Source organism: Nomascus leucogenys, chromosome 4, assembly GCF_006542625.1.
Source record: "Nomascus leucogenys isolate Asia chromosome 4, Asia_NLE_v1, whole genome shotgun sequence".
NCBI lineage: Eukaryota > Metazoa > Chordata > Mammalia > Primates > Hylobatidae > Nomascus > Nomascus leucogenys.
This window is the reverse complement of record NC_044384.1, coordinates 82,680,495-82,704,799: the sequence shown is the minus strand read 5'-3', so window position 1 is coordinate 82,704,799 and position 24,305 is coordinate 82,680,495. Positions and strand designations below refer to the sequence as shown.

The 24,305-nt window shown below is 37.6% G+C and overlaps 1 protein-coding gene across 1 annotated transcript in view; it reads left to right on the top strand.

The window, feature by feature from the left end:
• The window catches only part of SLC22A24 (solute carrier family 22 member 24), a 68,547-nt gene extending 45,325 nt beyond the window's left edge, over positions 1 to 23,222 (top strand). Inside the window, exons 5-10 of the mRNA XM_030810142.1 lie at positions 91 to 214; positions 7,836 to 7,951; positions 19,736 to 19,950; positions 21,527 to 21,635; positions 22,072 to 22,275; positions 23,195 to 23,222. Coding sequence (XP_030666002.1) covers positions 91 to 214; positions 7,836 to 7,951; positions 19,736 to 19,950; positions 21,527 to 21,635; positions 22,072 to 22,275; positions 23,195 to 23,222 — 796 coding nt within the window. The remainder of the gene's footprint in view (positions 1 to 90; positions 215 to 7,835; positions 7,952 to 19,735; positions 19,951 to 21,526; positions 21,636 to 22,071; positions 22,276 to 23,194) is intronic.
• Positions 23,223 to 24,305: the final 1,083 nt, after the last annotated feature.

The following is a 24,305-nucleotide window of genomic DNA, read 5'->3' as shown; positions in this document are numbered from 1 at the left end:
ATTAAATCAAAGGGGAAAGGAATCTCATGTTAAAGGTTAAGTGCCAAATAAATAATTGTTTACTATACCTATGTTGTCTTCTTTCATCAGGAAGATAGTGGAGTCTGCTCAGTGGCTGATTATCAACAATCAGCTAGATGAGGGCTTAAAGGAGCTTAGAAGAGTTGCACTCATAAATGGAAAAAAGAATACTGAAGAGACACTGACCACTGAGGTGATCCGGAAAGGGGAAATGATTGCTGTGATTAAATGAAAACGTGACCTCACAATCACACTAGTCTAGGTTCCTGGAGTGACAGAATTAGACTTCTGTGAGTGGAGTCTTACATCTCTGTCCTGATAAAATACATATATCTTTCCTTTTGTCAATGATTTGGATATAGATATTGAAATATACTGGCAGAAGTGGATATAATTGTTTAGTTAAATTGATTGGGAAGTTTTCCTGCTCTTACCGTAGACATATAGGGGAAAGTAATGAAAATACAATTTATTTCTCACTAATTTACTGACTTACGGTCCCCTCTGGAGAAACTAAGAAAGCCAATAAAATAAATTATAATTAATCATATAGAAGATAGATTTAAATGTGATTTTGACCCTTTATGTATTTATTCAATAATTCAATAAATATCCCCTTGAGCACCAAATATGTCAACTAAAGTTCTACACAATGTGGAACTTGTGAGAGCCTGACATGGCTCATTCAAGCACTCTTTCACTCATTCCTTTAAAAGTACTTATTGCCTACCAGGGTGTACCAGGGTGTTGTTAGATGTTGATAAGAGAATAAGTCAGAGTCTCTAACCTCAAAGAACTTAAATTTTACTATGGGACAAAAAAATTAAGAAATCATTATAATATAGAATAGGTGCTATGATATGGTTATATGCAGAGTATTTTTGAGAAAACACAGAGGAAGTATCCACTTTAGCCTTAATAGGTCAGAAAAGGTTTAGGAGTTAGCTGGTTAAAAGGAAGACAAATGGCATTTCAGGGATAAAATGAACTGGTTGGTATAAGCAAAACTAATAAATGAATGTCAGTCCTGAAAGAGAGCAAATGCCCTATAGAAGAACAGGTTAGTAAAGGAAAACACAAAGGTTCTAGCCTCTGGCCCCAAATGATTTCATCCCTCTGATATGCTAAGTAAATTGACATATGTACAATGTCTGGAAAAGTATTATTTCATTATAGCATATGCTCAAAGTCCAGAATTTCAATGAAGTTTGAGTGTGGACAAGGCTACTTATATGTAGTTCCCTAACTACAGGACCTCTGTGTTTGTATTAATTGACCTGTGAAACTAAAGACAAAAGACATCTGTCTCCAACACATCCAACATACAATAATGATAGCAGCATGGAATAACTACTGTAGATATTCCTGATCAAAATAGGAGAGACGTGAGGTACAGGGAGTTCAGAGCAATTATGAAGTGCAGCCAGGCAAATATTAGAAGTTCCTTGATTAGGTCTCAAGGTATGGAAAATGAAAGCAATTTGTCTCTCTGCTACAATCTCTTCCCTCTTGGATACAATTTATGAGTTTTCTTTCCTTTCATGAGAAAGAACATCTTTGCAGCTGAATGGTACTCTTATTCAGCTTTTCACCAACAAGATTTGTGGGGCTACACAGACTTTTTCATTTTGTACTGTCTCTGTCCCATGCTATCACGTGTGCAGTGTTTTTTCCATTAAAGATTTCTCAAAAACATTGCAGATCACCTGTCAACCCATTGGGGTTTATTTTTATTAGACAAAATTCACAGCAACAAACATCTTTAAGATAAGCTCTATTCTACCTATGGCTCCTGCTGAGATGGTTGAGAGATCAATGCATCTAAGTATCCTAGAGGCTTTTTTTTTAATTGAGAGACACATGTTTAATCTCTTTAGAGGGCCCCTTTTTTCTGAATAATACACTGACTCTTTTACCTTTCTGGGATCTTAAGAAACCATCTCTAGGCCATGTTTTCATAACAGTATTCCAAAGCTATTTCTTTTTTCTTTATTTTAATTATTATGGGTACATAGTAGTTATAAATATTTATGGGGTATGTGAAATATTTTTAAACAAGTATGCAATGCATAACAATCACATCAGAGTAAATGGGGTATCTATGATCTCAAGCAGTTATCCTTTCTTCATGTTACAAACAATTCAATTATTCTATTTTAGTCATTTTTAAATGTAAAATATTATTGTTCACTTTAGTCACACTGTTGTACTATCAAATATTTGACCTTATTCATTTTATCTAACTATATTTTTGTACCCACTAACCAACTTTATTCCCCCTCCACAACTACCCTTTCTTGTCTCTGCTAACCATCCTTCTACTCTTTATCTCCATGAATTCAATTGTTTTAACTTTTAGCTCCCACAAATGTTCCTGAGAACATGAAAAGTTCATCTTTCTGTGTCCAGCTTATTTCACTTAACATAATGACCTCCAGTTTCATCCATGTTGCTGCAAATGACAGAATCCCATTCTTTTTATGGCTGAATAGCATTCCACATTTATGTATCACCTTTTCTTTATCAATTTATCTGTAGATGGACACTTAGGTTGCCTCCATATCTTGGCTATTGTGAATGTTGCTGCAATAAACATGAAGTGCAGACATCTCTTCAAATATTGATTTCATTTCCTTTGGATAAAAACCAAGTAGTAACATTGCTGGATCATACACTAGTTGTATCTTCAGTTTTTGGAGGAACCTCCAAAATATTCTCCATAGTGATTGTACTAATTTACATTCCCTCCAACTGTGTATGAGGGTTGAGCTCCTTATATATTCTGGTTATTAATCCCTTGTCAGATGAGCAGTTTGCAAATATTTTCTCCCATTCTGCAGGCTGTCTCTTTACCTTGTTGATTATATCCTTTACTGTGCAGAAGCTTTTTAATGTGATGTGATCCCATTTGTCCAGTTTTACTTTGTCTGCCTGTGCTTGTGCTTGGAATATTACTCAAGAAATCTTTGCCTAGACCAATGACCTGGAGAGTTTCCCCAGTGCTTTCTTATAGTAGATTTATAGTTTGTGATCTTAGATTTAAGCATTTAATCCATTTTGATTTGATTTTTTATATGGTGAGAGTTTAGTTTCATTCTCTTGCAAATGGATATCCAGTTTTCTCAGCACCATTTATTGAAGAAACTGTATTTTCCCTAAAGTATGTTCTTAGCACCTTTGTCAAAAATAAGTTCACTGTAGATGTAGGGATTTATTTCTGGCTTCTCTACTCTGTTCCGTTGGTCTGTGTCTTTATGCCAGTACCATGCTGTCTTGGTAGTTATAGCTCTGTAGTATAATTTAGAGCCAGGTAACATGATTCCTCCAGTTTTATTCTTTTTAATCAGAGTAGCTTTGGCTATTCTAAGTCATTTGTGGTTCCATTAAAACATCATTTTTTTCTATTTCTGTGAAGAATATCATTGGCATATTGCATTGTATCTGTAGAATGCTGTGAGTAGTATGGACATTTTAACAATATTGATTAATCCAATCCATGAACATGGAATATATTTTCATTTTTTGTGTGTTCTCTTTGATTTCTTGCATCAGTGCTTTATAGTTTTCATTGTAGAGCTCTCTCACTTCTTTGATTAAAAACTTATTCCTAGGTATTTTATTTGTACCTATTACAAATGGTATTATTTTATTAATTTATTTTTCAGATTGTTCACTGTTGTCATATAGAAATGCCACTTATTTTTATGTTGATTTTATATCTTGCAACTTTACTAAATTTGTTTGTCAGCGCATAGTTTTTTGTGGAGTGTTGGCTTTTCCAAATATAAGCTTATATTATTTGTAAACAAAGATAATTTAACTTCTTCCTTTCCGATTTGGATGCCCTTTATATCTGTCTCTTGTCTGATTGTTCTAGCTAGGATTTCCAGTACTATGTTGAATAACAGTAGTGAAAATGAGCATCCTTGTCTTTTTCTGAATTTTAGGGATAAGACTTTTAGTTTTTATCCATTTACTGTGGTACTAGCTGTGTGTCTATCATATTTGGCTTTTATTATATTGGGGTATGTTCCTTCTATACCCAGAATTTTTTTGGGTTTTTGTCATGAAGGGAAGTTGAATTTCATCAAATGCTTTCTCAGCATCAACTGAAATGATTATGCAGTTTTTGTCCTTTATTCTGTTGATAGGATGTATCACGTTGGTTGAATTGCATATGTCGAACCATCCTTGCATTCCTGGTCATAAATTCTGCCTGGCCATGAAGAATAATCTTCGCACGCGTCATTGAAATTGGCTTGCTAGCATTTCATTGAGGATTTCTGTATCAATATTCATCAAGGACATTAACCTGTAGTTTTCTTTTTTATCTGTCTCTAACTGGTTTGGGTATCAGAGTAATACTGGCCTCATAGAACAGGTTTGAAAGTATTTTCTCCTCCTGTATTTTTTCAGAATAGTTTGAGTAGGATTAGTATTAGTTCTTTAAATGTTTGTTCAGGCCAGCAATTTGGGAGGCCAAGGCAGAAGAATTGCTTGAGTCCAGGAGTTCAAGACCAGCCTAGGCAACATAGACCCCATCTCTACAAAAAAAAAAAAATCTTAAAAATTAGCCAGGTGTAGTGGTACAGACTGTGGTCCCAGCTACTCAGGGGGCTGAGATGGGACAATCACTTAAGCCTGGAAGGTTGAGGCTGCTATAAGCCATGAAAGCATCACTGCACTCCAGCCTGGACAAAACAGTGAGACAGCATCTCAAAAAAATTTTAAATATAAATAAAAACCAATAAATATTTGTTAACATGCATCAGCGAAGTCATCCGTTCCTGTGCTTACTTTGCTAGCAGACTTTGTATTGTGGCTTCATTGTCATTACTTATTGGTCTTTCAGGTTTTGAATTTCTTCATGATTCAATCTTGATAAGTTGCATGTGACTAGGAATTTATTCATTTTTTCTAGCTTTTATAATGTATTGGCATACTGTTGCTCATACCAGCCTTTAATAACCCTTTGAATTTCTGCAGTATTGGTTGTAATGTCACCTTTTTCATTTCTGATTTTATTTGAGTCTTCTCTTTTTTTTTTTAGTCAGCCTAAAAGTTTGTCAATTTTGTTTATCTTTTCAAAAAGCCAACTTTTGTTCATTTTTTGTATTGTTTCCTCTCAATTTCATTTCTTTCTCCTCTGATCTTTATTACTTCTACTATTTTGGGGGTTCGGTTTGCCCTTGTTTTTCTAATTCTGTAAGACACATCATTAGATTGTTTAGTTTTTTTATTTGTTTGTTTGCTTGCTTGCTTGTTTTTTTGAGATGGAGTCTCGCTCTGTCACCCAGGCTGGAGTGCAGTGGTATAATCTCGGCTTACTGCAACCTTCAGCTCCCAGGTTCAAGTGATTCTCCTCCCTTAGCCACCCAAGTAGCTGGGTGGCATGTGCCACCATGCCTGGCTAATTTTTGCATTTTTAGTAAAGATAGGTTTTCACCATGTTGGCCAAGCTGCTCTTACACTCCTGACCTCAAGTGAGCCACCCACTTTGGCCTCCCAAGTGCTGAGATTATAGGCGTGAGCCACTGTGCCTGCCAATATTTGAAGTTTTTATACATTTTGGATGTAGGCACTAATTGCTAAAAATTTGCAATTAGTACCACTTTCTCTCTGTCCCATAGGTTTTTGTATGTTGTGTGTCCACTTTCATTTGGTTCAAGATAGTTTTAATTTCTGTCTTCATTTATTCATTAACCCACTGGTCATTCAGGAGCATATTGTTTCATTTCCATGTGTCCGTATAGTTTCTAGAGTTCCTCTTGTTACTGAATTCTAGTTTTATTCCATTGTGGTAAGAGATGATACTTGATATCATTTTCATTTTTTAAACTTTTTAAATTATACTTTAAGTTCTGAAATACATGTGTAGAACATGCAGGTTTGTTACATAGGTATACATGTGCCATGATGGTTTGCTGCACCCATCAACCCATCATCTAGGTTTTAAGCTTCATATGCATTAGGCATTTGTCCTAATGCTTTCCCTCCCTTTGCCCCCCAGCCCCCGGCAGGCCCTGGTGTGTGATGTTCCCCTCCCTGTGTCCATGTGTCTCATTGTTCAGCTCCCACTTATGAGTGAAAACTTGTGGTGTTTGGATTTCTGCTACTGTGTTAGTTTGCTGAGAATGATGGTTTCCAGCTTCGTCCATGTAGGGACATGGATGAAGCATATGAACTCATTCTTTTTTATGGCAGCATAGTATTCCATGGCGTATATGTGCCCCGTTTTCTTTATCCAGTCTATCATTGATGGACATTTGGGTTGGTTCCAAGTCTTTGCTATTGTGAACAGTGCCACAATAAACATATGTGTCTTTATAGTAGAATGATTTATAATTCTTTGGGTATATACCCAGTAATGGGATTGCAGGGTCAAATGGTATTTCTGGTTCTAGATCCTTGAGGAGTTGCTACATGATCTTCCACAATGATTGAACTAATTTACACTCCCACAAACAGTGTAAAAGCATTCCTATTTCTCCACATCCTCTCCAGCATCTGTTGTTTCCTGACTTTTTAATGATCGCCATTATAACTGGCATGAGATGGTATCTTATTGTGGTTTTGATTTGCATTTCTTTAATGACCAGTGATGATGAGCTTTTTTTCATGTTTGTTGGCTGCATAAATATCTTCTTTTGAGAAATATCTGTTCATATACTTCACCCACTTTTTGATGGGGTTGTTGTTTTTTTTCTTGTAAATTTAAGTTCCTTGTAGATTCTGGATATTAGCCCTTTGTCAGATGGATAGATTGCAAAAGTTTTCTCCCATTCTGTAGGTTGTCTGTTCACTCTGATGATAGTTTCTTGTGCTGTGCACAGCCTGAAATATTTACTTACTGGAGCTGTATGTAAAAGTCTCCCATATCCTGCACTAAATAATAAATGTAAGAAATGAATTAATATTATTTTTAAAAATAATGTGTCCACTCCTGTGCTAAATACATTTTATATTTGCATGTATGACTTCAGATAATTATTAGATAATCCCTATGAAAGAAGTGCTAAATTCATTGTCTAAATGATAAGAAAACTAAGCACCTGAGATAATTAATATATCAAGTGGCAGGGCTGAAATTCCAAGCCAGATTTGTGCAAGCCTAAAACCATCTCCTTTCCAACAACTATATTTCACTTCTTCAAATATCTGGCTTAGGCAAAAATCATACTCCATCAACATATCTCCAACATTTTTCGCTGCCTTCTGTGCACTCCACTGACGGGGGGACCCAGCAATCCCATTACTGGGTATATACCCAAAGAATTATAAATCATTCTACTATAAAGACACATGCACACATATGTTTATTGTGGCACTGTTCACAATAGCAAAGACTTGCCTGGCATATCTAGAGAATAATTGCTCAGAAGCTAATCATAAAGTGGACCCAGCTTTCAAGAAAGCTATTGATTTACAAAAATAAGCAGCTTCTCTTATAACAAGGGAAGGACAAGTATTTCATGCCCAGTGGATAAGAAAGAAACCTTTAACCTTTAAACAAATACATTTTCATTGCCTCCAATTTATAATGCAAATATTTTTGTTAATACTTTTACCTATCACTGGCTCAGTGTTTAAACTGGCTTTATTCCTATATAATTCCTCTGAGTTCCCATTTCCTCCTACACCTTTTGTAACACTTCACATATGAGATGAATTATTTAATGCCCATATTCCCCACTAGACAGAAATTTCCTTGAGGATAGTTAACAATATGTCTATCTTGTTCTCTAGTACTTACCACTATGCCTGACACATTACTGACATCTCACAAATGCTTGTTGTTATTTTTGTTGCTGAAGTTTGTGACATCCACCATGAAGAAGGAGTTGGATGCAGTCCAAATTAAAACATCAGTTTTTCCCCTGTTCCATGCACCCAAATTGCGAATGAGAGTCTTCGGCCTGTGCTTTGTGAGGTAAGTTCCATTTGGTGATGATTAACTTAAAATATTGGAGATACAAAACTCTTTCTTCTTTCAAAAGATTAGCAGCAGCATTTGGAGGACATTTCATACATAAGAGAAGAGAAAATCATATATGCCTCTAAGTGCCACATTTTTAGATAGCCTAATATTATGACAGGACAGTGGGACCTAACTACATAGTTAAAACTTATCAGCATCATATTCCAGCACAAAGTTTATCACTGGATGTTATGGTGATAGTAAGTTTTACCACAAAACATAGTTTAATTTTTTAATTTTCTAACTTTTTATTCACTAAAGAAGTTACATCAAGTGGCTATCCAGATGACATGATTGTAGATCAATTTTGCAAATCTATAAAACTATGTAACCACCACACAGACAAGCTCATTTTCAGCATCCCGAATCATCTCTCATGTCTCTCTTTCACCCTAGTTAATACTTCTCCAAAACCACCAACTGTACTTACTGCTATCCCTGCAGATTACATTTGCTGGTTCTTGAATTTAATATTAATAGAATCATGCTATCTGTGTACTTTTAAATATGTGAAATTTATTCATTGTGTCTTGTATAACAGTAATTTGGTCTTTTAATTGTAGGTCATTTTCTCTTATATGAATATTTCATAAGTTATCTGTCTATTCTGGTGTTCATGGGTTTTGGATTTTTTTTCCACTTTTGGGCTATTATGAATTCCTGGGTTTAAGGCACATATATATTTGGCTATAGTGAACTACCAATCAATATTCTAAAGTGGATATGCAAATGTGCACTTCAATCAGCAAGTATAAGAATTTTGGTTGTTCCATATTTTGCTAATATGACTTATTCTGAAATCTTTTAAGTTCATAATTCCAATGACTGCATTTAGTATCACATTGTAAATTTAATTTGCATTTTATTTTTTTAACTTACATTTTAAGTTCAAGGGCACATGTGCAGGTTTGTAATATAGGTAAACTCGTGTCACAGGAGTTTGTTGTACAGATTATTTCATCACCCAGGTATTGAGCCTAATACCCACTAGTTATTTTTCCTGATCCTCTCCCTCCTCCCACCCTCCACCATTAGGTAGGCCTCAGTGTCTATTGTTCCCCTCTATGTGATCATATGTTCTCATCATTTAACTCCCACTTGTAAATAAAAATATGCAGGATTTTGTTTTCTGTTTCTGCATTAGTTTGCTAAGGATAATAACCTCCAGCCCCACCCATGTTCCTGCAAAGGACATCATTCCATTCCTTTTATGGCTGCATAGTATTCCATGGTGTATATGTGCCACATTTTCTTTACCTAGTCTATTATTGATGGGCCTTTGGGTTGGTTCCAAGACTTTACTATTGTAAATAGTGCTGCAATAAACATACGTGTGCATGTGTTTTTATGGTAGAATGATTTATAATCCTTTGGGTATATACCCAGTAATGGGATTGCTGGGTCAAATAATATTTCTGGTTCTAGATCTTTGAGGAATCACCACACTACTCTCTTCCACAATGGTTGAATTCATTTACACTCCCACAAAAAGTGTAAAAGCATTTCTATTTCTCCACAGCCTCTCCAGCATCTGTTGTTTCCTGACTTTTTAATGAGCACCATTCTAACTGGCATGGGATGATATCTCATTGTGGTTTTGACTTGCATTTCTCTAATGACCAGTGTTGATGAGCTTTTTTTCATGTTTGTTGGCCACATAAATGTCTTCTTTTAAGAAGTGTCTGTTCATGTCCTTTGCCCACTTTTTGATGTGGTTGTTTGTTTTTTTCTTGTAAATTTGTTTAAGGTTCTTGTAGATTCCGGATATTAGCCTTTTGTCAGATGGGTAGCTTGCAAAAATTTTCTCCCATTCTGTAGGTTGCCTGTTCACTCTGCTGATAGTTTATTTTGCTGTGCAGAAGCTCTTTAGTTTAATTAGATCCCATTTGTCAATTTTGACTTTTGTTTCAGTTGCTTTTTGTGTTTTAGTCATGAAATCTTTGCCCATGCCTATGTCCTGAATGGTACTGCCTAGCTTTTCTTACAGAGTTTTTATGGTTTTTGGGTTTTACATTTTTTAATCCATCTTGAATTAATTTTTATATAAGGTGTAGGAAAGGGGTCCAATTTCTGTTTTCTGCATAAAGATGGCCAGTTTTCCCAGCACATTAATTAAATAGGGAATCTTTTCCCCATTGCTTGTTTATGTCAGGTTTGTCAAAGACCAGATGGTTGTAGATGTGCGGTGTTATTTCTGAGGTCTCTGTTCAGTTCCATATATGTATATCAGTACCATGCTGTTTCGGTTACTGTAGCCTTGTAGTATAGTTTGAAGTCAGGTAGTATGATACCTCCAACTTTATTCTTTTTCCTTAGGATTTTCTTGGCTATACAGGGTCCTTTTTGATCCATATGAAATTTGAACTCATTTTTTTCTAATTCTACAAAGAAAGTCACTAGCAGCTTCATGGGAATAGCATTGAATCTATAAATTACTTTGGGCAGTATGGCCATTTTCACTATATTGATTATTCCCATCCATGAGCATGGAATTTTTTTCCATTTGTTTGTGTCCTCTCTTATTCCTTGAGCACTGGTCTGCAGTTCTCCTTGAAGAGGTCCCTCATGTCCCTTGTAAGTTGTATTCCCAGGCATTTTATTCTGTTTGTAGCAATTGTGAATGGGAGTTCACTCAGGATTTGTCTCTCTGCTGGTCTATTGTTGGTGTATAGGAATGCTTGTGATTTTTGCACATTGATTTTGTATCCTGAGACTTTGCTGAAGTTGCTTATCAGCTTAAGGAGTTTTGGGGCTAAGACGATGGGTTTTCTAAATATACAATCATGTCATCTGCAAACAGAGACAATTTGACTTCCTCTCTTTCTATTTAAATACCTTCATTTCCTTGTGATAGTTTGCTGAGAATGATGGTTTCCAGTTTCATCCATGTCCCTACAAAGGACATGAACTCATCATTTTTTATGGCTGCGTAGTATTCCATGGTGTATATGTGCCACAAAAAACCAAACACCGCATGTTCTCACTCATAGGTGGGAATTGAACAATGAGAACACATGGACACAGGAAGGGGAACATCACACTCCAGGGACGGTTGTGGGGTGGGGGGAGGGGGGAGGGACAGCATTAGGAGATATACCTAATGCTAAATGACGAGTTAATGGGTGCAGCAAACCAACATGGCACATGGATACATATGTAACAAACCTGCACATTGTGCACATGTACCCTAAAACCTAAAGTATAATAATAAAAATAAAAAAATAAAATCATGAAATAAATAAATAAATACCTTCATTTCTTTCTCATGCCTGATTGCCTTGGCCAGAACTTCCAATACTATGTTGAATAGGAGTGGTGAGAGAGGGTATCTTTGTCTTGTGCTGGTTTTCAAAGGAAATGCTTCCAGCTTTTGCCCATTTAGAATGATATTGGCTATGGGTTTGTCATAAATAGCTCATTATTTTGAGATATGTTCCACCAATACCTAGTTTATTGAGAGTTTTTAGCGTGAAAGGGTGTTGAATTTTATCAAAGGCCTTTTCTGCATCTATTGAGATAATCATGTGGTTTTTGTCATTGGTTCTGTTTATGTGATGGATTACATTTATTGATTTGTGTATATTGAACTAGGTTTGCACCCCAGGGATAAAGCTGATTTGATCATGGTGGATAAGCTTTTTGATGTGCTGCTGAATTCAGTTTGACAGTATTTTATTGAGGATTTTCTCATCGATGTTCACCAGGGATATTGGCCTGAAATTTTCTTTTTTTGTGTGTGTGTCTGTGCCAGCTTTTGGTATCAGGAAGATGCTGGCCTCATAAAATCAGTTAGGGAGAAGTCCCACTTCCTCTATTGTTTGGAATAGTTTCAGAAGGAATGGTACCAGCTCCTTTTTGTAGCTCTGGTAGACTTCGGCTGTGAATCTCTCTGGTCCTGGCCTTTTTTTGGTTGGTAGCTATTACTTACTGCCTCAATTTCAGAACATGTTATCGTCCCACTCAGGGATTCGACTTCTTCCTGGGTTCATCTTGGGAGGGTGTATGTGTCCAGAAATTTATTCATTTCTTCTAGATTTTCTAGTTTATTTGCATAGAGGTGTTTATAGTATTCTTTGACGGTAGTTTGTATTTCTGTGGGATCAGTGGTGATATCTCTTTTTCTTTCTTTTCTTCTTTATTAGTCTAGATAGTGGTCCATCTATTTTGTTAATCTTTTCAAAAAACCAGCTCCTGGATTCACTGATTTCTTTGAAGGGTTTTTCATGTCTCTATCTCCTTCAACTCTGCTATGATCTTATTTCTTATTTCTTGCCTTCTGCTAGCTTTTGAATTTGTTTGTTCTTGCTTGTCTAGTTCTTTTAATTGTGATATTAGAGTGTCAATTTTAAATCTTTCCAGCTTTCTGTGATAGGCGTTCAGTGCTACAAAATTTCTTTGTTAACACTGCTTTACCTGTGTCCCAGAGATTCTGATACTTTGGGTCTTTGTTCTCATTGGTTTCAAATAACTTCTTTTTTTTTTAAGATAGCTGTTATTTATTTATTTATTTATTTATTGTACTTTAAGTTCTGGGGCAAAGAACTTCATTTCTGCCTTAATTTCATTATTTACCCAGTAGTCATTCAGGCGCAGGTTGTTCAATTTCCATGTAGTTGTGTGGTTTTGAGTGAGTTTCTTAATCCTGAGTTCTAATTTGATGGCACTGTGGTCTGAGAGACTGTTTGTTAGGATTTCCATTCTTTTGCATTTGCTGATGAGTGTTTTACTTCCAATTATGTGGTCAATTTTAGAATACATGCTATGTGGCACTAAGAATGTATATTCTCTTGATTTGGGGTGGAGAGTTCTGTTGTGTCTATTAGGTCCACTTGGTTCAGAGCTGAGTTCAAGTCCTGAATATCCTTGTTAATTCTCTGTCTTGTTGCTCTAATATTGAGAGTGGGGTGTTAAAAGTCTCCCACTATTATTGTGTGGCAGTCTAAATCTCTTTGTAGGTTTCTAAGAACTTGTTTTATGAATCTGGGTATTCCTTCATTGGGTGCATATATATTTAGGATAGTTAGCTCTTCTTGACACATTGATCCCTTTATCATTATGTAATGCCATTCTTTGTCTTTTTTTTTTTTTTTTTTGTGAGATGGAGTCTCACTCTGTCGCCCAGGCTGGAGTGCAGTGGCCCGATCTCAGCTCACTGCAAGCTCTGCCACCTGAGTTCATGCCATTCTCCTGCCTCAGCCTTCCAAGTAGCTGGGACTACAGGCGCCCGCCACCACACCTGGCTAACTTTTTGTATTTTTAGTAGAGACAGGGTTTCACCGTGTTAGCCAGGATGGTCTCAATCTCCTGACCTTGTGATCTGCCCGCCTCGGCCTCCCAAAGTGCTGGGATTACAGGCGTGAGCTACCGCGCCCAGCCTCATTCTTTGTCTTTTTTTATCTTCATTGGCTTAAAGTCTGTTTTATCAGAGACTAAGATTGCAACTCCTGCTTTTTTTGCTTGCCATTTTCTTGATAAATCTTCCTCCATCCCTTTATTTTGAGCCTATGTGTGTCTTTGCACATTAGATGGATCTTGACTCTTTATCCAATTTGTCATTCTGTGTCTTTTAATTGAGGCATTTAGCCCATTTACATTTAAGGTTAATATTGTTATGTGTGAATTTGATCCTATCATCATGATGCTAGCTGGTTATTTTGTCCATTATTTGGTGCAGTTTCTTCATAGTGTTATTGCTCTGTATATTTTGCTATGTTTTAGCAGTGGCTGGTACCAGTATTTCCTTTCCATATTTGGTGCTTCCTTCAGGTGCTCTCGTAAGGCAGGCCTGGTGGTGACAAAATCCCTCAGTATTTGCTTGTCTGGAAAGGATTTTGTTTTTCCTTCACTTATGAAACTTAATTTGGTTGGATATCAAATTCTGGGTTGAAAATTCTTTTCTTTAAGAATGTTGAATATTGGCCCCACTCTCTTCTGGCTTGTAGGGTTTCTGCAGAGTGATCCACGTTTAGTCTGATGGGGTTCCCTTTGTAGGTAACCTGACCTTTCTGGCTGCCCTTAACATTTTTCCTTTGTTTCAATCTTGGAGAATCTGACAATTATGTGTCTTGGGGTTTGCTCTTCTCAAGGAGTATCTTAGTGTTGTTCTCTGTATTTCCTGAATTTGAATGTTGGCCTGTCTTGCTAGGTTTGGGAAGTTCTCCTGAAGTGTGTTTTCCAACTTGGTTCCATTCTGCCCATCACTTTCAGGGACACCAATTTATCGTAGGTTGTGTCTTTTCACATAGTCTCATGTTTCTTGGAGGCTTTGTTCATGCCTTTTCATTCTTTTTTTCTCTAATCTTTTCTTCACACCTTATTTCAGTAAGTTGATCTTCATTCTCTGATATCCTTTATTCTGCTTGATCGATCTGGCTATAATATTTGTATGTGTTTCATGAAGTTCTCATGCTGTGTTGTTCAGCTCCATCAGGTAATTTATGTTTTTCTCTAAACTGGCCATTCTAGTTAGCAGTTCCTGCAACCTTTTATCAAGGTTCTTATCTTCCTTGCCTTGGGTTAGAATATGCTCCTTTAGCTCAGAAGTTATTACCCACCTTCTGAAGTCTACTTCTGTCAATTCATCAGTCTCATTCTCTGCCCAGTTTTGTGCCCTTGCTGGAGAGGAGTTGCGATCATTGGAGAGAAGCAGCATTCTGGTTTTTGCAATTTTCAGCATTTTTGCACTGATTTTTCCTCATCTTCTTGGATTTATCTACCTTTGATTGTTGAGGCTGATGACCTTTAGATGGGGTTTTTGTGTGGAGTCCTTTATGTTGATGTTGATGTTGTAGCTTTCTGTTTGTTACTTTTCCTTCTAACAGTCAGGTCCCTCTTTGGCAGGTCTGCTGCAGTTTGCTGGAGGTCCACTCCAGACCCTTTTCACCTGGGTATCACCAGTGGAGGCTGCAGAACAGCAAAGATTGCTGCCTGCTTCTTCCTCTGGAAGCTTCATCCCAGAGGGGCACCAGCCTGATGCCAGCTGGAGCTCTCCTGTATGATGTGTCTGTTGACCCCTGTTGGGAGGTTTCTCCCCTTCAGGAGGCTTGGGGGTCAGGGACCCACTTGAGGAGGCAATCTGTCCCTTAGCAGAGCTGGTGCGCTCTGTTGGGAGAATCCCTCTTGTCGGGATCAGCTGCGCTCTTCAGAGCTGGCAGGCAGGAATGATTAAATGTGCTGAAGCTGTGCCCACAGCCACCCCTTCCCCTAGGTGCTCTCTCCTAGGGAAATGAGGGTTTTGTCTGTAAACCTCTTACTGGGGCTGTTACCTTTCCTTCAGAGATGCTCTGCCTGGTGAGGAGAAATCTAGAGAAGCAGTCTTGCCACAGCCACTTTACCATGCCCAACCCAGACCTCCCATCCTCCTTAGCACTGTCAGGGGAAAACTGCCTACTAAAGCCTCAGGAATGGCGCACACCCCTCCCCCTACCAAGCTCCATCGTCCCAGGCAGGCTTCAGACTACTGCGCTGGCAGCAAGAATTTCAAGCCAGTGGTTCTTAGCTTGCTGGGCTCCATGGGAGTGGGACTCACTGAGCGAGACCACTTGGCTCCATGGCCTCAGCCCCTTTTCCAGGGGAGGGGAGTAAATGGTTCTGTCTTGCTAGGGTTCCAGGCACCACTGGAATATGAAAAAACACTCCTGCAGCTAGACCAGTGTTTGCCCAAACAGCCACCTAGTTTTGTGCTTGAAGCCCATGGCCCTGGTGGTATAGGCACACGAGGGAATCTCCTGATCTGCAGATTGCAAAATCTGTTGGAAAAGTGTAGTAACCCGGCCATGTAGCACAGTCCCTCATGGCTTCCCTTGGTGCAGGGAGGGAGGTCCCTGGCTCCTTGCACTTCCCGGGTGAGGTGACGCCCCACCCTGCTTCTGCCTGCCCTCTGTGGGTTGCAGCCACTGCCTAACCAGTCCCAATGAGATGAACTGGGTACCTCAGTTGAAAATGCGGAAATCACCCGCCCTCTGCATGGGTCTTGCTGGGAGCTGCAGACCAGAGCTGTTCCCATTTGGCCATCTTGGCCCCTCCCTGATTTCTACTCTTATTTTTATTATTTCTTTGCTTCTACTTACTTGGGTTTCTCTCTCTCTCTCTCTCTCTCTCTCTCTCTCTCTCTCTCTGTGTGTGTGTGTGTGTGTGTGTGTGCCCTCCAGGCAGAAAAGCTTAATTCATTTTTTTTTTGCAAACTTTCATTTTTCCTAATAAATGCACAGAACTACAAAGGAACTATAAAGTTCCCTGTTAGCATTGCCAAACCTGCATCCCATATTTTTTTAACAAATTGTATTGTGTATGTTTAAGGTATAGACTATGATGTTATGAGAGATGTGTATAGTAAAATTATTATAGTGAGACAAATTAGCATATTCATAATCTCACATAGTTACTCATTTCCATATATTTTGAGATGTTGTATTTTTATTCTAAATTAGTCTAAAATAATTTCTAATTCATGATTTGGATCCTCTTTGACCCAATGGTTTTGGATAAATGTTGTGCTTAGTTTCCAAATACCTGTGGACCTTCAAGTTTTTGTCTATTTTGGTAAAAATTCAATATAAAATTTTTTAACTTTTATTTTAGGCTCAAGGGTACATGAGCAGGTTTGTTATATAGGTAAACTCGTTTCACAGAGGTTTGTTGTACAGATTATTTTTGTTGTTCTCTTCTTTGTGTCCATATGTACTCAATATTTAGCTCCCACTCATAAGTGAGAACATGTGGTATTTGATTTTCTGTTTCTGTGTTAGTTCACTCAGGATAATGGCCTCTAGCTATATCTATGTTGCTGCAAAGGACAGGATCTTGTTCCTCTTCATGGCTGCATAGTATTCCATGGTGTATGTGTACCACATTTCCTTTATCCAGTCTACCATTAATGGGCATTTAGGTTGATTCTAGGTCTTTACTATTATGAATATGCTGTGATGAACACAGACATACATGCATCTTTATAGTAGAATGATTTATATTCCTTTGGGTGTATATCCAATAATAGGATTACTGGGTCAAATGGTAATTCTGTTTTAAGTTCCTTGAAGAATCACCATACTGCTTTCCACGAATGGCTGAACTAATTTACGTTCCCACCAGCAGTGTATAAGCATTCTCTTATCTCTGCATCCTCGCCAGTATCTGTTATTTTTTGACCATTTAGTAATAGCCATTCTGACTGGTGTGAGATTGGATCTCCTTGTAAAGAAGTTTCTATATCATGGATTAGGAGAGTGACAACCAGACTACTTTCAGGTACTAAAGACTAGAGTCCCTGATAGTGCTAATATGATAGCCAGCAAAAGAAAATACGTGCATTCTGCTCATATACGTTTGCAAGGAGAATAATCATTGGTTTTGGCAGGATTATGATAATTATTTTGTTATTATCATTACCATCATCATCATCGTTTTCACCATTCATCACCATGACCTCCTGATGTCTGTGGAAAATATAAAATGTGTGAAGGCACTGGGCTATGTGTTAAGGATACAGAGGCATTAAGATCTAAACTCTGCATTCAAGGAACTTAAATAGAATTATTGCTTTTTGTTTCTTTATTTGTTCATCTGTTTGTATTTTCTTTTCCTCTCCAAAAATTATCATTTCTGTCAAAAAATGGAATTATGCAAATTGATTTCATGCCTCAGATGAAAACCTGCTGTCAAAGCAAATTACAAAATCAAGAACACCCTTTACTTAGCCTAATTCTGTTTATATTTTTAAATATACTATTATTTAAGGCATACATGATAGTAAACTTGTAACTACAATTTAAAAACACCTCATTACCCACATTAAGAAAGACAATCAGACCAAGATAATTGAGGCCTTCTGTATAAACCTCCGTGTGCATATTCCCATCCATTTTTTCCAGGTTTTTTATTTTATCATCCCCAAGCCTTTCATTATACCTTGCTACATTGGTATTTATCTCTAAGTAATATGCGGTATTCTTTCATAATTATAAAATTTATAGAAATTTTATTATACCTATGAATTTTTCTAAAATGTTCATTTTTTCCTCAAATTTCATCTGCAAGTTTTATCAAAATAATTCATGTCGAATAATGAGAATGCACAGGGCCTAATCATGAAAACAGAAAATCATCATCTTCACCTAATCCCTTCTTAGCTTTCTCTTAAACCTGTTCTGTGGTTCTTTCCCTATCCCTGATGAAATCTCTGACAAGCCACATAACACATACTCTCCTCCTCAGTAATAAAAAAAAAATCCCATCCTCTCAACTCACAAGAATAGCCTCATCTTAGTAATACATATATTTCAGCCACATATGAAAATTAAACAGATATTCATTCAGAGTTAGAGATTCTCTGTTTCTGTAGTTCAAGCTGACTTTGGTGGTTGATATGGTAAGAAGGGTAAGAAGATATTGTTGACTTTTTCTCTATGTAAATGTGTTATGCTTCCTCTCCACTTGTATCATCTGAGCCAGTTTTCTACATTCTACATACCTAGAGAGGGGGAAAGAAAGCAAAGGTCGGGCATTGGTAACTGTTGGATGCTGGGCATGGTGGATGATCAAATCACATTCACACATGGTGGATGATCAAATCAGACTCCTTTCCCTGGGTGTCTTTATGTAAATTCCTTGGAGGCCTCCACTGTAACCACTTGGCATTCACTCCATTTCTTGTGATGCAAGAAATGCATTTCCCTCTGGCTCCTGCATACATTTTCTCTCTAGGCCCTGCTAATCAATTTGGCTTTGCAATGCCTTATTGCTGGTCACCTTCCCCACCCCAACACTTTTTTCTCCTTTCCTCTTTCCACACAGGGATTAAAATAATTCCATACAAGCTCTCTCTTTCAGAGCCTATACAACCTGCGAGCAAATACAGGCATCCCTACCTTATTTTACTGGAAGTATATTTAGCTGCCAGCCCCTTTATCTCAATTCTGATGATTTAATAACCCATTGCTTGTAGCTCTTAGACTGCTTAGAAATGTCAGGCCACTGCACTCAAATCCAGGAAACACATGGAAAGCTCTTGCCTACAGTGCCCTTGCAGCCTCACTAAGGTAAGGTAAAGAAGGTTAGATATTCATTCAGAGTTAGAGATTCTCTGCTTCTGTAGTTCAAGCTGACCTTGGTGGTTGATATGGTAAGAAGGGTAAGAAGATATTGTTGACTTTTTCTCTATGTAAATGTGTTATGCTTCCTCTCCAGTTGTATAATCTGTGGGCCAGATTATACAAGTAAGTATTACCCCCATTCTCCAGGGATTACTAAGACTAAGGTAGAGAAGGTCTCTGAATGGGAGCAGAGAAGTTAGACTCACACAATGCTGAACTGCTGTAAAGAAACTATTACCCTAATTTCCACCATCTAACCCTACCCATGTCCAGTCATTTATATCATCCAGTTGACTGATGAATTCAGATTTCACATTACTTTTTCTACATGGGTAGGTCTTCAACTTTCATTGATAATATGTATGTTTGCTATCTCTTTTCTTCAGAACCCAGTAAAAATTATGACAATGAAGAGCCCATTTTAACATCATGTTCCACAATTCTTTTATGTTATTTTAAGATCATTGTCTGAAAAAGAAATAGTCTATAAAACAGAATGATCCCTTTTTTAAAAGGAAAAACACTGACCATTTGCCAGTTGGGTCAATATTATAATCATTTGTAGGACTTACCTTCAAAATCTTAGAAAATGTTTCCTAGGCTTTAAATCTTATTGAATATGTCTTTGTCCTTTTATTCACTTCAGATTCGCAATCACTGTACCCTTTTATGGCCTGATACTCAACTTGCAGCACTTGGGGAGCAATGTGTCCCTGTTCCAGGTTCTCTGTGGAACTGTCACACTCACAGCCAGATGTGTTTCCCTTTTGACACTGAATCATATGGGTCGTCGAATAAGCCAGATGTTGTTCACGTTCCCACTGGGACTTTTCATTCTGGTCAACACCTTTTTGCCCCAAGGTGAGGGAGATAGGAGTTTCAGGAAAGAAATTAGTTACCCCCATTCTCCAGGGATTACCTTGGTCTTTCATGCCTGGTGCCAAAAGAATGGCATTGCCCTTGACAGCCAAAAGATTCCCTGAAGTTAATATGAGGGTTTGGAACTGATTCTGACAACATGTTCTTTTCAGCACTTGGGCTCTTACTCAACCAACGTCAGCCATGATGGTTCAGACACACGGTTGTCTTCATCACAGCCAAGATGAATCTGGACATGGGCTCCAATTACACCTAATGGTTTCTTTAGAAGAGTAACTAAGCACATGCTTTTTGGCTAATCACCCTTTTATAGCTATTGTGGAGGGGCTAGGCCTTGCAACTGTATGCCAAAGTGGGCACACAATGCCCTCACTGCCTCTGTCTAGGACACTTTCTAATTTTTAAGGTCTCTCTAACTTGTCCATATCCTCTTCCCTGTATATTCATTTTTGAGTTCTATATTATCTCAGCATAAATGCAACACTTTTTTAGAAAAGGCTTCTTGACTTTGCTGAAATAAAAATTCCTTGTCTTCAACCATAAATGAAGTGTACAGTTGGAACAAGAAAAATGTCTCATCTTAATATATCTTTATCTGTTTTATAATCTACCCCTAAACAAGGAACAGATTAAGAAGCTGACCCAGCCTCTCTTAAAATCTACGTTCCTAAGTTAAATTAATAGAATGACCTTCTGTAATGATTATGGGAACATTAGTGGTCACTATATTCCACTCATCTCCCAGAGCAGGAACATATTTTGCAGGATTCCCAGACTGGTGAGCTCCATGCCTCCTGCTAGTGTAAGTTTTCTGCCTTACAGGAGAGCCTTCTCCACTCTTTTCAAATCCTATTTTGATATTTTTATTGATGAAAAAGTACCTTTTTGAATTTTCAGTGTCAATGGTTCCCAGCGTGACATTATTTATTTCCAAATAGGAGTTCGGTTTTATAATGTTAGGTTTTATAATCCTGAATTATTCAGAGCTTGTGCCTCTCCACACTGTCCACTCCCAAATAAACCCAGTCCTTTTCTTACTATATGGTAGAATATCTGTCTCATATCAAAAATTGTTCCCACACTCTTAGCTCTAAACTGCTCAAGACATGGCTCACAAACTCCTCAGTTATTATCTATATATAGTTCTATGCCCCACTGGAGGTGCACAGAAAATATTACACAGAAAAAATAAAACAAATATTGTTCTAATAGAACAAATATAGTTCTGTGGCCCACTGGAAGTACACAGAAAATATTACACAGAATAAACAAAACAAATATTTCCTGTTGGTCCCTACCCCCACCTTTATTGGCAATACTCAAATGTGCAGAAAGAGTTGAAGATTGAGATTGAGACCCTTTATTCAATGTTTAAGCCCTACCATTTTACAGTCTATATTTCTCAGCCTCGCAACCATTCCCCAATCTCTGGCATGTTGCAGTTTGTCTACCACATATTTCACACTTGCAAAGTCCTCCATTAGAATCTTTTTACAATTATTTGGGGGTTGACAAGTTTCTTCAGGCAAGATTTCCTGATTCTCACTGTTCTTTCTAGAAATGCAGATCCTGCATGTGGTTTTAGCAACTTTGGGAATTGGTAGTGTTTCTGCTGCTAGCAACAGTGCTTCTGTCCACCACAACGAGCTTGTCCCCACCATATTGAGGTACGAGAGCTAAAGACCATCTGGTTTCAAAACAGAAATTTCTGAACTTATTGATATTCATTGTGAATGAAAGACTGACACTGTTTAGGTGCCAGATGAATTAATTGTAATAGAAATGAACACAGCAACTGAGAGCCATATATGTATTATTATTATCAAATTATTAAAGCTACGGGTTATTGCTACAGGTTAATGAATGCTACAGGTATCTCTATTTTAGTAATTATGAAACTAAGGTTAAGAGCAGTTACCAACATTATACTATCAAATAGGTAGAAACCAACAGAGGTAAATGTCACAATTAAGGGCTTGCTGTCAAAGCCCATGTGTTTAGTAACTCTGCTGTACTGGCCCCCATAAAGAAATAATGATGATAAAGAGCTTACATGTACAGATTCATACAAGATTTTTTTGTTGTTGTTATTTGCACCCTAAGGTCAACAGTTGCAGGAATCAATGCAATGTCCGGTAGGACTGAGGCAGCACTGGCTCCTCTGTTGATGACCTTAATGACATATTCTCCCCACTTGCCCTGGATTTCCTATGGAGTCTTCCCCATCCTTGCTGTCCCTGTTATCCTCCTCCTTCCAGAAACCAGGGATCTACCTCTTCCTAACACCATCCAGGATGTGGAAAATGAGTGAGTAAACCCTCTAGCTGTCACGTGAGTGGGGAGTGGCTATGTACTGTAGCTCTTTAATGAGAAAGGTCAACGACCATTTGGGGCCCTCTGTCCTTCATGTAGGCTCAGACCTAGGACTTTTCTATTTGTCACCATGTCCTTTAGTTCAGTAGCAGCCTACCCTATCCACAATGGAGTCAGAATCTTGAGGTTCTCTAGGTCACACAGACCATTTCACACCAGAAGTTTCAGTGGTGAAAAGATCCAAATTAGCCTATTATGAGTGGCACATACTTTCTGCCCTTGTGGGAAACACACGCTCCTGTTGTTTTTTCACAAATCTGCTAAGACTCAAATACCTCATTCTCATCCCCTGGTTTTATCACACATTGGCCCAATGAGTGCCTGATATGTGGTGGGAAAGGGAATGAGATTGCCTCATACCTAATTATTGCTTCAGTCAAAGAATCATGGGACTACAGTATAGAGCAAAATCTCCTTTGCAAAAATAACGATGTATCTGAAGGAAATGGATCTTGTTGGGATGCCTCTGAGATTTAGTCAAATTTGTTGCCATGGGCAACAGAAATTTTGAGGAGACAAAATTAAGAAAAGAAAGCAGGATTTCAAATGATGAAAAATAAGACAATAGCTTTAAAATTTTCAGTTCTCCCTTTGATTTTCTAAAGATGTCATTGGTATGAGATCCAAAGAGACAATGGTGAGAGTATCAATATTCAACACTGTCTTCCCAGGTATGCCCAGGTATCAGGGCCTTTTCCAACACAATAGTATCAATATCTAGAGAATCTTGGATTACAATGCTGGCGGGTAGAGGGCAGCTTGTCCTCAGGCACGCAGTATATATATGCTTAATCTAGATCTTATTTATTTTTTGTTTCTTGATCTTGTTTTTGTTTGCATTTCTATTTCTCAGCAGAAAAGATTCAAGAAACATAAAGTAGGAAGATACTTGCATGAAAGTAACACAGTTTTAAGAGATTCCCAAGACTTGATCCAAAGAAGAGCAAAATGGGCGGGGGCAATCAAGATTATGCCTTTATATCTGCAAAACTAGCCAAAAATATAATGTGCAGACAGGTGCCATTTATAATTATGGTACTACATGTATCAGTAATTCCAAAATACCTTATAAGTTTAAGTGATTCCATGAAATAATGATTTGCTTTTGGGAAGAAGTTGCACAACTAGTTTCAAATTCATCCCAAAATCACTAACAGCCAAGATGATTCAGGAAAAAGAGCATCATGGAGTGACGATCAGGCTAATTCATATATGGTAAAGCACATGCTGGACTTTTTATAAAACTATAATCAACAAAACTGTAATAGCAAATGCATTATAATTTGTTTGCATTAACACACTGTAATGACTCCAGAAACATGCCCAAGTATACATGAAGAGTCTTCAAAAAATTCATGAAAATGCATATCATGAGTAAACTATGCATGGAGTTCAAATTTTTGTGCCAAAATAAATTTGTACTAATTTTTTACAACATGGCTGAACAGGATATATTTTGAAGCACTAAGAAGGATAAGATGTTTGTTTGAAAAAAGCTGTTATCCAAGGAACATGAATTCTGCTGAAATAGAAGCAAGAACAAACATCAAATTTATGGTGAAACTTAGGTGGAAGAACGGTGAAATCATTGATACTTTACAAAAAGTTTATGGGGACAATGCTCCAGAGAAATTAGTAGTTTACAAATGGATAATGCATTTTTAAAAGAGATGAGACAATGTTGAAGATGAATTCCTTAGCAGCAGAACATCCACATCAATTTGCAAGGAAAAAAATTTATCTTGTTGGTTTCTGGCAAGGTTTGGCTGTGTCCCCACCCAAATCTCATCTTGAATTGTAGCTCCCATAATTCTCAAGTGTTATGGAAGGGACCCAGTGGGAGATAATTGAATCATGGGGTCAGTTTCCCTTATACTGTTCTTGTGGTAGTAAGTCTCACAAGATCTGATGGTTTTACAAGAGGTTTCCCTTTTCACTTGGTTCTCATTCTCTTCTTGCCTGCT